Source organism: Sorex araneus, chromosome 1, assembly GCF_027595985.1.
Source record: "Sorex araneus isolate mSorAra2 chromosome 1, mSorAra2.pri, whole genome shotgun sequence".
Taxonomy (NCBI): Eukaryota; Metazoa; Chordata; class Mammalia; order Eulipotyphla; family Soricidae; genus Sorex; species Sorex araneus.
This window is the reverse complement of record NC_073302.1, coordinates 444,102,423-444,114,933: the sequence shown is the minus strand read 5'-3', so window position 1 is coordinate 444,114,933 and position 12,511 is coordinate 444,102,423. Positions and strand designations below refer to the sequence as shown.

Sequence of the window (12,511 nt, the reverse complement as noted above, 5' to 3'; positions counted from 1 at the left end):
ATTCGAGAGCCTGACAAGGTACCCGTGGCACAGTCAGTATCCCAAAAAAAAGTAACAGCAAGTCTCACAACGGAGACGTTACTGGTTACCACTCAAGCCAATCAATGAACAATGGGATGACAGTGCTACCGTGCTATAGTTCTACAACAGGAACAAACAGCAGAGGAGCAACATTTCTGTGACTATTTTGTGAGTTCCCCACAGAGCCTTCATGAAGTTAGACTCATGGAATTTTGAGACTATGAACTAAAGAAGTTGGCATGGTACTGTTGCCTCCTGGTTCACACGAAGCAGGAAATTATAAAGACAATGATCTATCCAAGATCGGACTTCAAGGCAGGGTGGCAGTGAGTAACTTCAGGCCTGTCTTCCAATGGTGAGTAAAGCCTGCGTTTCTTTACCACATATAAGTGTGGACATTAAGGGATTACTTGCAGCCCACTTTCAGATGTTTCTGAGACACATGCCCCTCCTGTATGTGATCATCTACAAATGCAAGCTGTCCCCCTGCTGGAGGAAATCAAGGATAAATCACTCGAAAACAACACTATATTCACTGCTCTCATAGAGACCAGGACAGAATCTTCAAATGGGAGGCATTTAATGGTAACCAAAGGAAAATAGAATGTCACCGAAGGCGTGAGTGACAAGCAGTGGAAGAATCACAAAAAGCAGACAAGAGGGTGACAGTGAAAAGAAATCTCTGAAGCTTCCCATCACTGAAACAGTGAGATTTCATCATTCAGTTATTCTCTCTCTGTAACATGAATTTAATCTGCACCCTTCCACCTCCATGGGGGTTACATCTTTGTTCTATAGGACTGTAGCAGTGTCATCTCATTGTTTGTTCATTGGCTTGAGCGGGCACCAGTAATGACTCCATTGAGAGAATTGTTATTGTTTTTGGCATAGTGAATATGCCACGTGTAGCTTGCCAGGCTCTGCTGTGTAGGCGGGATACTCTCGATAGCTTGTCGGGCTCTCCAAGAGGGATAGAGGAATCAAACCCGGGTCAGCTGCACGCAAGGCAAACACCCTACCAGCTGTACATCTTTGGTCTAATTCTAATAAAACACTGATATGAGTCCATCTGGCATAAGTGGGCAGGAAGATGCCAGCTTTCATAGAAGCCATGGATTTGTGCCCTTTTGCTATACCCAACCCATTGCTCCCTGTCTATAAGACGTGAGAGAGAGTGTGAAGTGCTGACTGTCAGATAAAATCTTTTGGGGGTTCCATATTTATTTTGGAGGCATCGATAACTTTATTTTCCACAAGAAGTTATTTATCAAGTAGAAAGACAGCTGGACTGAACACAGCGCAGACATCAGGAGTGCCAGTGAGAGGGAGGAAAGTACATATGACAGACAGAAGCACAAGCGTCCAGAGGGTATGGCCCAAGGAAGCAGGACCTGAAGGAGACATGGAATGAGAGACACCAGGACTCCATCCATCCGCTACCAGAGTCTCTTGGCATCCTGGGCCAGCTTCCGTCCTCACTCTGTTGGAGTCACACATGACTCATCTTGGCTTGTGATCACCCCCTGGACGCAGGCAGGCAGGCATATAGGGAAGGCCCCTCCCCAAGCAATGGCAGCACATTTCCTGGGAAGTGATAGCTCTGAAGTTGCCAAGGCCAACCTGGCAGAAAACAGGAACTAAGGCCTGATAGGACCCTCACCTGCAACAGACTCGGAGAAGCTCCTGCAGAAACTAAAGGCCAGGATAGAAATTTCAGCGAAGATCATCACCCCTCCCAAACACCCTGGCAATCTCCTCAGCAATGGACTTTGACCTAGGTAGAAGCCCCATGTGGAAGCATGTTGGAGAAACCCTATAAAGGCTGACTTGAACAGAGGAAGGGCACGCTTATGCTGACCACTGAGCCCCTGTACTGCTTGTGCCCACATGGCTGAGCACAGGTGGTGCCCGAGCACATGTGTCATCTACATGTCCCCTCTTGACAGGTGTCCCTTCATGCTTTCCTGTCTAATGCTGGGGTGTGTGTAGGGGTGCTCTTGGCCCTTGGAGAAGCCCAGGTTCTCTCTTGAGGATGTTACTCTCCCCTCCCTCTCACTTTCTCTCTCCTCTCCTTCAAACACTCCAAATCAAAACTCTTTTACTTCACTGAAATTCCTTTCTGTGAGTGAGACAAGAACCCAGTAACCCTGGGTCCCGGGCGGCAGAGGCGGATGGGGAGAAAGTGACTGTCTTTCTCCTCCCCACTCCACATGAGCCACCTGTGGGGTCCACCGACATCAGTATGACTTCCCCTTTGAGACAGCAAAAAAAAGTGACTTTTACAAAATGTACGTGAAGTAAAAGGCTAACAGAAGAAGTACTGGCATCTTTACCTTGATATTCTCTTCTTGTGGAGACCCAAGTGGCCTTTAGAAAGCCTGTGAGAGCTTTATAATCTTTAGAGTCTACAGAATATGGCACAATTCTAAGGCTTTGAATGCCTTATACATAATCTCTTCAAGGGTTCAATATTCATGATACCCTTTAGAAATACTAACCACTCAATTCCTGTTGACTCAGAATGATGCAAGACTAGGAAACATTTGATGAATAAAGACTATGAAGATGGGACCAGAGCAAAAAGAAAGCATTGTGGGTAGGCACATGCCTTGTAAGTGGCCAACTCAGGTTTAGACCCCAGAAGTACATATTTAGATCCCTGAACCTTACCAGGAGTGATCCCTAATCTGGAGTGAACCCTAATCAGCAGCGATCCCTCATTAGCGGTGATCCCTAATCACAGAGCCAGGAACTCGCTCTGTGCACAGCCTGGTGCATTCTGAAACCCAAGACAAAACAAAAGAATGTGGACATAATTCAAGAAAGAGGATCAAAGGAGGTAGCTACTGTTTGAAACAAATAAACAGCAACGTGTAAAAACTGTGAGCAATATACTCCAGAGACATGCTCGGACTATAAGTGGATTTCCATTTAAAGATAACTCCGTTCCACTATTGCTATGCTTTCACATCTGATAACAAGCTTGTAGTAAATGGCATTGTATCACCAGGACCCCCCAAAGGAAATTAGATAAATGTGTGTCAATCTTTCTGAACGTATAGCTGCACTTAAACTGTGCATTTCTGTGTGTTCCTGAATTCCATCTAGCCCAAATACATTTGGATCATTTAATTTAAATAAATGATAAAACTTGAAGCCAATGTGTATCAACACACTGCTTAGCAATTTGTTCTTTTCTATATTCGTATAATTACTAAGTCACATTTCTTCAGCCTTCTGTGTCAGTCTGTGATCCTCTTGCATTCATATGCTTGCATGATACTATGCAAAAAATGTATCTCCAGAGTTTCTGGTTGCTCTTACAGTATCAGTTTTGCTTTCTGTTTGGAATGCTCTACAGTTTTTAACTATATCTAAGCTATCATCTATTGCATCATGTTAAAAAATACCTTTTTTAATTAAGGTTGGTTATTAGTTGTTAATACCATGACAGGAATTCCAGCCAATAAGGGTCTTTTCCCTCAGCTATTTGCAAATGAACTCTAAAATGAATAATGAAGCTTTTTCAAAGTAAAACAAGGATATTATAATTTTTTCTGTGGAGAGAAAATAAACTTTCTCCCACGTTCTCAATCTCTTGAAGCATACTTAGTTTCTCAACTAGAATTAAGATTAGCTACACTTGAGGGCCATGCATGAACTCCATGTAGAGGCAAAAGTAACAAAATGAGTAGATATTAATCCAGTTGTTATTGGAATATTAGGCAAATGGTATAGAGTGGGACTGGGAGAGGAAGTTATTATCTTTTGTGTATATCATATCTTTGAAAGCACTACAGAAACTTTGGATTCCAAAAGTCAGTACCCATTGCCTCCTACATAACCCATGTTGATAAAATGCCCTACTTTAAGAAGGAAAATAATCTTTGATACTTGTTGAATGTTCCACATTTATCCAAGATAATTTTCTTTATAAACAACTTCATAGATATTTATGTCAATTTGCTACTATTACTCTCTCTGAGCATGAGGGTTTATACACGTTGAATTACATTTTTCCCATCACACTACAACTCTAAAGGTAAATTTGAGTTGAGAACATGTCTTATTTTCATATGGTTTTAAAAAGAAAGTCAAACTACAGGTTGGGAAAAAAATTGCATAGTCATGTTTTTTCATTCTTCACTTTTAATACAAACAACTTCGTGTATTTAAAAAAAGAGAAAAAGACATTGAGTTAACCCTCATTCTAAATGATTTTCTGATTATCAAGAATTTCTAGGTGTTCTTTATTTTTTGGGGGGACTGGGGCATCATTTTGAATTCATCCTTATCTACAACTCTCAAAACGCTTCTCCTTTGATGAACCATCTCTTTATTCCATCCCAATATTAACCAACAATGTATTTGGCTACAATATGTATACAGACTACCTATGCATTTTTAATAGAATGGGAGAACTATTGGGGATGCTTGCTAATCACTGTTGTAAATTAAAATAAAATTATCTGGTACATAAAATTAATAATTAAAGTTGTAGAAATGCTGGTGCAAATATAAATTGCTCTTGTTTCGCACACTTGTTGACAGAGAAAATGAAATGTCACTCACCGCCTCGCTTGTTGATCTTGGCATAGCCCGGTGAGTAGCTCCCAGACATGGCGGAGGAGCTGCTGAAAGCCACGTGAGGGAGCCCGGACACGAGGGCCTCGTCACATTTTTCTAAAAAGAAAAAGGAAAGAAATTCAATGAGAGAGGCTAATCCTGATTGCTATCTTTTAGTACAAATACTGGTGTATATAATATCAATTTTAAAATCCTCAGTGCCGCATTAGACACATCATGATAATCTAGGCAACCTGACTAGAGTCTGTATGATAAACCAGAGGAAATATTTTTCTGCTTTTCAAGAGTGAAAGCCATGTGAAACGAATGCTTAAGTGAGTCTTACATAGCAGACCTGAATATAGGTCTTGGAAAAAAGCATGTAAGAGACGGATTCTTATCTGCTAGCAAAGAAGCATCAACTAAGTTGAGGATGTTCATTGAACAAAATTTGGAATCTAGTATATCACAGACTCAGCGCCAGGGGTGCCCCAGACGGGGGCAGGTGAGATTCCTCCCCATCCCGAGGGACCCAGCCCCGGCAGCTGACCTCCACTACCCCACCGCCACCATGCTCCAGGCCACTATCCACATGCTCCGCCGAGCCTCACGCATAAGTAAAGTTCCGCAGATCCCTGGCGAGACAGCACTTTGTGATCTTGGCCTCTGGGCTCAAAGGGACTGTGGAGCAGAGATCCTCTGCCTGCTTCCCCCAATCTCTGGTGACCCAGGGGTCCCGCCCATAAGCCACCTCCTGCCAGCACCAGATAATCTCCTCATCAGCCACCCTCCAGAACTCACGGCTGCTTCTCCCGGAAGGGAGCATAAAATGAGGCCCCCATGACCATGCCACCGGACTCCGCCCCAGGGGCACCCCAGAAGGGGGCGGATGAGAGCCCTCCCCATCCCAAGGGACCCAGTCCCACCAACCCCACCAGCCAACAACCTCCACTACCCCACCGCTGCCAAACTCCAGGCCACTTTCCACATGCTTGGGCTGAGCCTCACGCATGAATGAACATATTCCTAGACCATGTGGCACACATCATCATAAAGGGAAATATATATATATATATGGTTATATATGTATGTATGTATGTTTATATATGCTTATATAAATGCTTCTTGGAGAGCCCAGAATGCTACTGAGAGTATCCCGCCTGCACAGAAGAGCCTGGCAAGCTCCCTGTAGAATCTTTTATATGTCAAATACAGTAACAACAACAGGTTTCATTCCCCTGACCCTGAAAAGAGCCTCCAACCATTGGGAAAAATGAGTAAGGAGAGGCTGCTAAAATCTCAGGGCTGGGATGAATGGAGACATTACTGGCACCTGTTCAAGTTGAATTAATGGACAATGGGATGATTATATCATAGGAAACCATAAGAATTTGTTTAACATAATTATTGTTACTCTTGGATTTAGGGCCATGCCCAACCCTTTCAGGTCTTATTCCTGGCACTGTGTTCAAGGATTACACCTGGCCAAGCACAGGGGCCCATATGGGGGGTAAAAGGGATTAAACTCAGGTTAGCCACATGCAAGGCAAATGCTTAATCCAAGTGTACAATATCCTCGGCCTCTCTTAAAATGTTCCAATTCAGAACCTGAATTGGAGATTGGAGAGAAATACTACAGGGATTAAGCATTTATCTTGCATGCAGCTAACTCTGTTTTGAGTCCCAGGACCACTTATGGTCCCAGTGAGTACTGCCAGAGGTCATTCCTGGACACAGAACTAGGCGTCGCCCTTGAGCACTGTTGAATCTGGCTCAAATAGTATCTTCCCCCACAGAGAACCTTAATTAGATTTAAAAAGAGGCAGGGCCAGGAGGAATCCAATCAAAGTTGAAAGATTCTGAAAGTTATGCCAGTAAGGGAAAACACAGAATAAACAGTATGGAAAGCACAACCCCTATAAAATAAATCCGTTCCTATGAAATCTGACCTATTCACTGCATCAGAGCGGGATGATCCTTCAATCCCACACTCCAATTCCAAGCACCACTCACTTTTCCCACTCCCTCCCCATGACCCCTTTGCAGTCAGAGTTCTTCCACAGATCTTTCTCCTTTTCTTAAGGTCCAAATGTTAAAGTTCCCAGCACACCATTCTTGGATCTCTATTTAGACTCTCCACCTGCTGCCGGGAAACTGCATCAAGGACTGTGTCTACTCACGTTGGAATATTCCTATTCCCACCACGTCACAAACTGACTCCAAGCAACCATCAACAACATGCTGGGCAGAATTGCCCCCTTTCTTACTTCCAGCTCTGTCTGATTTCTCTCAGGCTGTGTGAGGTCAGAACCAGGAGTAAGCCCTGAGCATGGAAGGTGTGCCTCATCCCCCCAAAAGCATAAATTAAATAAAAATATACATAGCAGTGAAAGAAGCACTCTTGAAAATACCTGGAAAGCACTTCAAACTATGCAAGTGTTTCTATTATTATTACTTGGTAAAATGTTTGAAATTCCCAAGGGCCCACAGTGTCACTGCATTGATGACATTTGCTTTCTCTGTCTTTGTCCACTGCTGTCCAGTCACAGTGGCACCTTGCTACTTCTTCAACAGCAAGCCTAGTTCCTCCTGGGGGCCTTGATCTGCACTAGTCCAGCTAAATCAAGCCTGTGTTCCCCAGCTCTGTTCACTGTCACCCTTCACTTCTACAGGTATGATGTGGGTGTCCACTGGGCTAAGGAAACACCACACTTTCCTCTCCCTGTGTCCATTTCCTTTAACAGTTGCCTTTGAAGCTTCTAGAACAACCTAATTTGCTATGTCCTCACCCGTTCGCTAGAATTTTAACTGGAATAAAGTTTGTGAGACTTTACTTAGTGCCTGCTCTGGGGGGGAATTGAACAGCACCTTACATGCGGCAGGGTCTCTGAAAGCATCACACTGCCTCATGAATGAATACAGAAACAGCCAACTCAACCTGACTAACCGCAGCGCCCCAGTGCAGGACGCTGCAGTACAATATGACACAACACCTAGTTTTCCTTTTTAAAAAGTCTTTAACTTGGTTGGTTTGGGAGCCACACCCCACAGTGCTCAGGGCTTATTCTTGGCTCTGTGCTCAGGGGTCCCTCCTGGTGTTGTTTGGGGGACCATGTGCACTGCAAGGACTGAAACTTGGTCAGCAGCCTGCAAGATGAGCACCTTGCCAGCCGTGTTCTTTCTGAAACCACAATACCTCACTTGAGATGTTATAAATGCTCACCAAATGCTTACAGTCTCAATTCTATTAAGAGTTAGACAGAGAATAACATTGCATTCTGTAGAATAACATTTTAGAGATGAAATTCTAGGTTTTTTAAAAAGCATTTAAGCAATAAGATGAATGAATCTCTTTTCTTTACAGAGAGTATAGTCCTCCATGGTACTCAGAAACTAATTGATCTTCATGATGTCATTGCCCAGATGTGTACAAACCTGAAGTTTGACTGAACAATTCATCCCCTACAAATTGCTAAATTTCTTATTTTTATTCATTACACTGAAACTACCTCTGGGAAACGGAGCATGTGGGCAGGAATATATTTTCCAGAAAGACAAAAAAAATAATTAAACGATGACTGACGCATCTATTTTAAAAGCACCCCAACAAGTGTCTATAGTGAAAGACTGCATTAATTGTTAGAAACATATGTATGATGCAGTTTAGCTGTCCATGAGGAAAAAACAAAATAAGTCCAGACTTTCTATTTTATGACTTTGGAGGCTGATTTTGAAACTCAAGCTGCACCTAACTGGAGTAACTGTTTACTTCTAAACCTTTCACTGTATACTAAAAATGTGCTGGTTCATTTTTGTGGCATGCCTTCAGACAGGCACCAGCACCTAATCTGACTTGGGGAATGCAGTGACAGATGGATTCATGGGAACTTGGGTTTGGCTGGAAAGAAACAGAGTGAAGAAGCGGGGAGAGAGGACAGAGCCTTCATTCAAGAACCACATGGTTCCGCGGAGAGCAACTGGGTATAACACTGGCAGCCCCTGAGCACTGCAAAGCTGACTCTAGGGTACCAGGCACCACGGGGCTAAAACAGCACTAGAGCATCTTCATTCCAAGGCCCCTGCATTAAATTGCTTCTCCAGTTGGTGGGCCTGAAGTGACCCCATTTGGAACCCCTTCTGTTCCCTAGAAAAGAAACATAAAAAAAACCTAAAAAGCACATTTCTAGGATGAGCTGGTGATGAATGCCATCGAGACACATTAAATATTAAGAGAGGCAGCATGGCATTGATCTGTGGGGTGGAAGTTGAGAAAATTGCTATTTTTTTTTCTTTCTTGTTTGAAGAAAACCTCTTTGATAAGGTGACATCTGAGCAGAGTCTGTGGGAAAGGAGGGGAGCCCAGCTAGAGATCAACAGGACGATGCTCAGAGAAAACCTTTTCGAATCCACCACTGCTCAGTGGGGTCGTAATCAAAAAAAAAGATGCAGTTTTTTAAAAGTGAGCGTTCAATGCAGATATATGACTACATTGAAAGTAATTAAATGAGTTGCTGAATAATTGATTCCACTCTCCCTTAGCCAATTTCAAGTAGGGAGCTGAAACATAGCATTTATAAAACATGAAAATAGTGACTCTTTCGTGCATGATTAAAAACTATGATTTCTATAATGGGTTGGTAAGCGTCTTAACAAATTTAAATTATTTTTATGAAATTATAAGCCACGTAAGTCACAGTAGCAAAATTAGGATAAAATTAGATAAGAATATAAGAGAACACTTTTAACGATAGCTAAAATTTTATTAAAAATTCTTTTTGTGGGGAAGGTGGTGGTGTTCCCTGCAGTGCTCGTAGGACCCTGGGACAAATCCCACTGATTCTTTGCCAGGTTAGCCGAGGGCTCAGTGTTCGGGCCTGGGATGCAGTTTGGCACCAGAAATAACACTGGCCATCTCCCTGGTGTTCAGCAGGGCATACGGTACCTGGTCACCAAACCTTGCCCCTGCCATAACCTTTGAACTATTTCCCCTGGCCCTATTATCAAAGTCTTTATCAATACTCCATTATTCTTAAATTAAGCAATAGTCTATATCCCTATAATTAATAAAACGTAAAATGCTACCTTTACTGAACTTTGTCCTGGAAGATTTTGTTTTATTTTGCTTGGGGGCCACACTCTCAATACTCAGGGTACTGACTCCTGGCTCTGCGCGCACAGTGAACACTCCTGGCAGGGCACTGAAGGACAAATGTAATGCTGGGGAGTGAACCTGGGTCAGCCACATGCAAAGCAAATGCCCCATCCTTGTGCCACACTCTGGTCTCTCTCCTGAAGTCTTTTGTCACAAATATTTATTAATATGCTCAACCTTTCCTCACCACACACATGTTCCTATTTCCCATGAGCGGCAATAACATGGAGCTACACAGGACACATAAATCATGAAGCATCAAGAGAACCGTAAAATAGAGTTTTTGCATTTTAAGGTTGAACAGACTGTTATTACGTTCTGAAAGGAACAAATGACTTTTTTTTTTCTTCTTGGGTCACACCTGGCGATGCACAGGGGTCACTCCTGGCTCTGCACTCAGGAATCACCCCTGGCGGTGCTCAGGGGACCATATGGGATGCTGGGAATCGAACCCGGGTAGGCCGCATGCAAGATAAATGCCCTACCCGCTGAGCTATTGCTCCAGTCCCAAGAACAGATGACTTTGAAATGCAGGCCTTTTCATTACTGCTGACTCCGTCCCAAACATGTGATTCTGAGGGTGTTGGTTGGTATTTCTACATGTGACTTATCTGGAACGGGAGGAAATGAGCTAAGTTTACCTAAATGCTAAACATATTATTCAGCACAGGAGTCCACACAAGGATTCCTGCAGGCCAGGAATAGCCCCATACTCATACACCTAAGAAAAGTTTTCCTTTTTATTTATTTATTTATTTATTTATTTATTTATTTATTTATTTATTTATTTATTTTCATTTGATTTGTGGTCATCCCTGGAAGTGTTTAGAACTTACTCCAGGGCCAGAGAGATAGTACAGTGGGGAAGGTGTTTACCTTGTATGCGCCGACCTGGGCTCAATCCCCGGCATCCTATATGGTCCCTCAAACACCACCAGGAGTGATTACTGAGTGCAGAGCCAGGAGTAGCCCCTGTGCATTGCCAAGTGTAATCCCTTCCCACCCCAAAATGAACTTATTCCAAGTTCTGTGCTCCTTGGGGCCATATGTGGTGCCAGGGATCGAACCCCAGTCAGCTTCATAGAAGGCAAATACTCTGTGCTATCACTGGTCCCCTCAAAAAAAAATTTCTTGATGCACAAATTAGCATATATTGTCTAGGTTTGCATTCACACAATAGTAGGACATCATCATCCAAAGCAAAAATGTTTCCTCTCTGACATTTTAGAGAAAAATAGTTCTAAGCTTTCCAACATACCAGATATTTATATACCCAAGAGAAATGATTATTAATGAACTTTTATGGCATCACGATGCATAAACAATGAATAAGCACTTTCTGATAAATTAAGGAAGTACACAGAGGTGGAAATAGGAGTAAGAATATTCTAGAAAGAGGAAAGAAGGTCATAAACAAAAGCATGGAGTCCACAATGGGCCTCCCATTTCATGGAGAGAGCTATATCAGCATTCCTGGCCCACATAAGTCAACATACTTTTAGGATAAACAAGTCCTTTTTATCTCCAATTATAGTAACCGTAATAAAAGGCTCTTATTTCAAAGAATCAGCTTGTTGATTTATCATATGCTAGAACACATGTCTTAGTATTCTGCAGACACTGAATACCAGGAAATCAGGCCAATACCCTGAGAAAGTTAATTTTTTTACAGGATGGGGAAAGCAAGCTGGATAAAGGGAAAAGAGCAAGAGAGAGAAAGAGGATGTGATAACATTTGAGACTATTCAGTAATTAATTTTCCCCCCATACTGGGATGTCTCCCAAAGAAGGCCACATAGCAGGGACAAATATTTGGTCTCTCGTGTACATCCCTTCCGGGGAATTTTGGATGAAGACTAGAGGAGCAGATGGGTCTTGAGTTTTATTTTCACACAATTTCAGTCATCAGGAGGCAGACAAGCTGTAAGAATTCTGCACAGTGTCAAGCTGGACCAGAGAAAATTATTGGCAAATAGAGATGAACTGATAAGAGCCTGACCAAAGTGAGTAATCCTGAGATGAAATTCTACTGACCACACAAAAGTAGGAATTTGCAGGGGTCAAGGACTTTAGGACACATATGCTGACATTTGATATTGTCAACATATATATCTGATTAAAAAATAATGTCAGCTGTGAGAGAATCTGGGTTTGATCCATGCAAAGTAATGTAAAATTTTTATAACACAGATTCTTATAAAAACCATAAGCTCTTGATTGTGTGTGCTCTATATCACACATTTGGGGATGTAAGTCGAAGACAGAAAATAATTAAGAGACGCAAAGCACTGCAGAACCAAAAGTGCTATCAGAAAAGAAATTGAAGCAACACCAAACTTGGACTTTAGAAAGGAAAAAGATTGCAAAAAGTGATATTTTGTAGTCAAATGCATCATCAATAACTTCTAACTTTTTCTTTTTTCTTATTTTTTGAAGCTGGGATTTGTTATCACCTTTTTCAGTTGTTTTTTTTTTTTTAACCATGTATCTCCCTGATGTGGGCAAATTTAAGAGACCAGACTTGCCTCCAACTAAACCTTCTGTCTCCAGTCAATAGGTCCTGCTGGCAAAAACTTATATAGAATTATAAGCTGAACAGCTGTGCTAATTCATTCCTTTCTCTGGCTGTTAGTTCCTCTCAAAGATGTGCTGTCTTCCCAAGATGTTTATTTCAGGGACTGGATATCAGTTCTCCTTCATGGCACTTGTCTCCTGCCTCTATATTTCCAGATTTTATCTGCTCGCCACACCCCAGGTCACTGCCACATGTTA

The 12,511-nt window shown here is 42.3% G+C and overlaps 1 protein-coding gene across 1 annotated transcript in view; it reads right to left on the bottom strand.

Annotated features, from left to right (window-relative positions):
* The window catches only part of CNTNAP2 (contactin associated protein 2), a 1,529,860-nt gene that overhangs the window by 1,449,020 nt on the left and 68,329 nt on the right, over positions 1-12,511 (bottom strand). Inside the window, exon 2 of the mRNA XM_055129775.1 lies at positions 4,594-4,704. Coding sequence (XP_054985750.1) covers positions 4,594-4,704 — 111 coding nt within the window. The remainder of the gene's footprint in view (positions 1-4,593; positions 4,705-12,511) is intronic.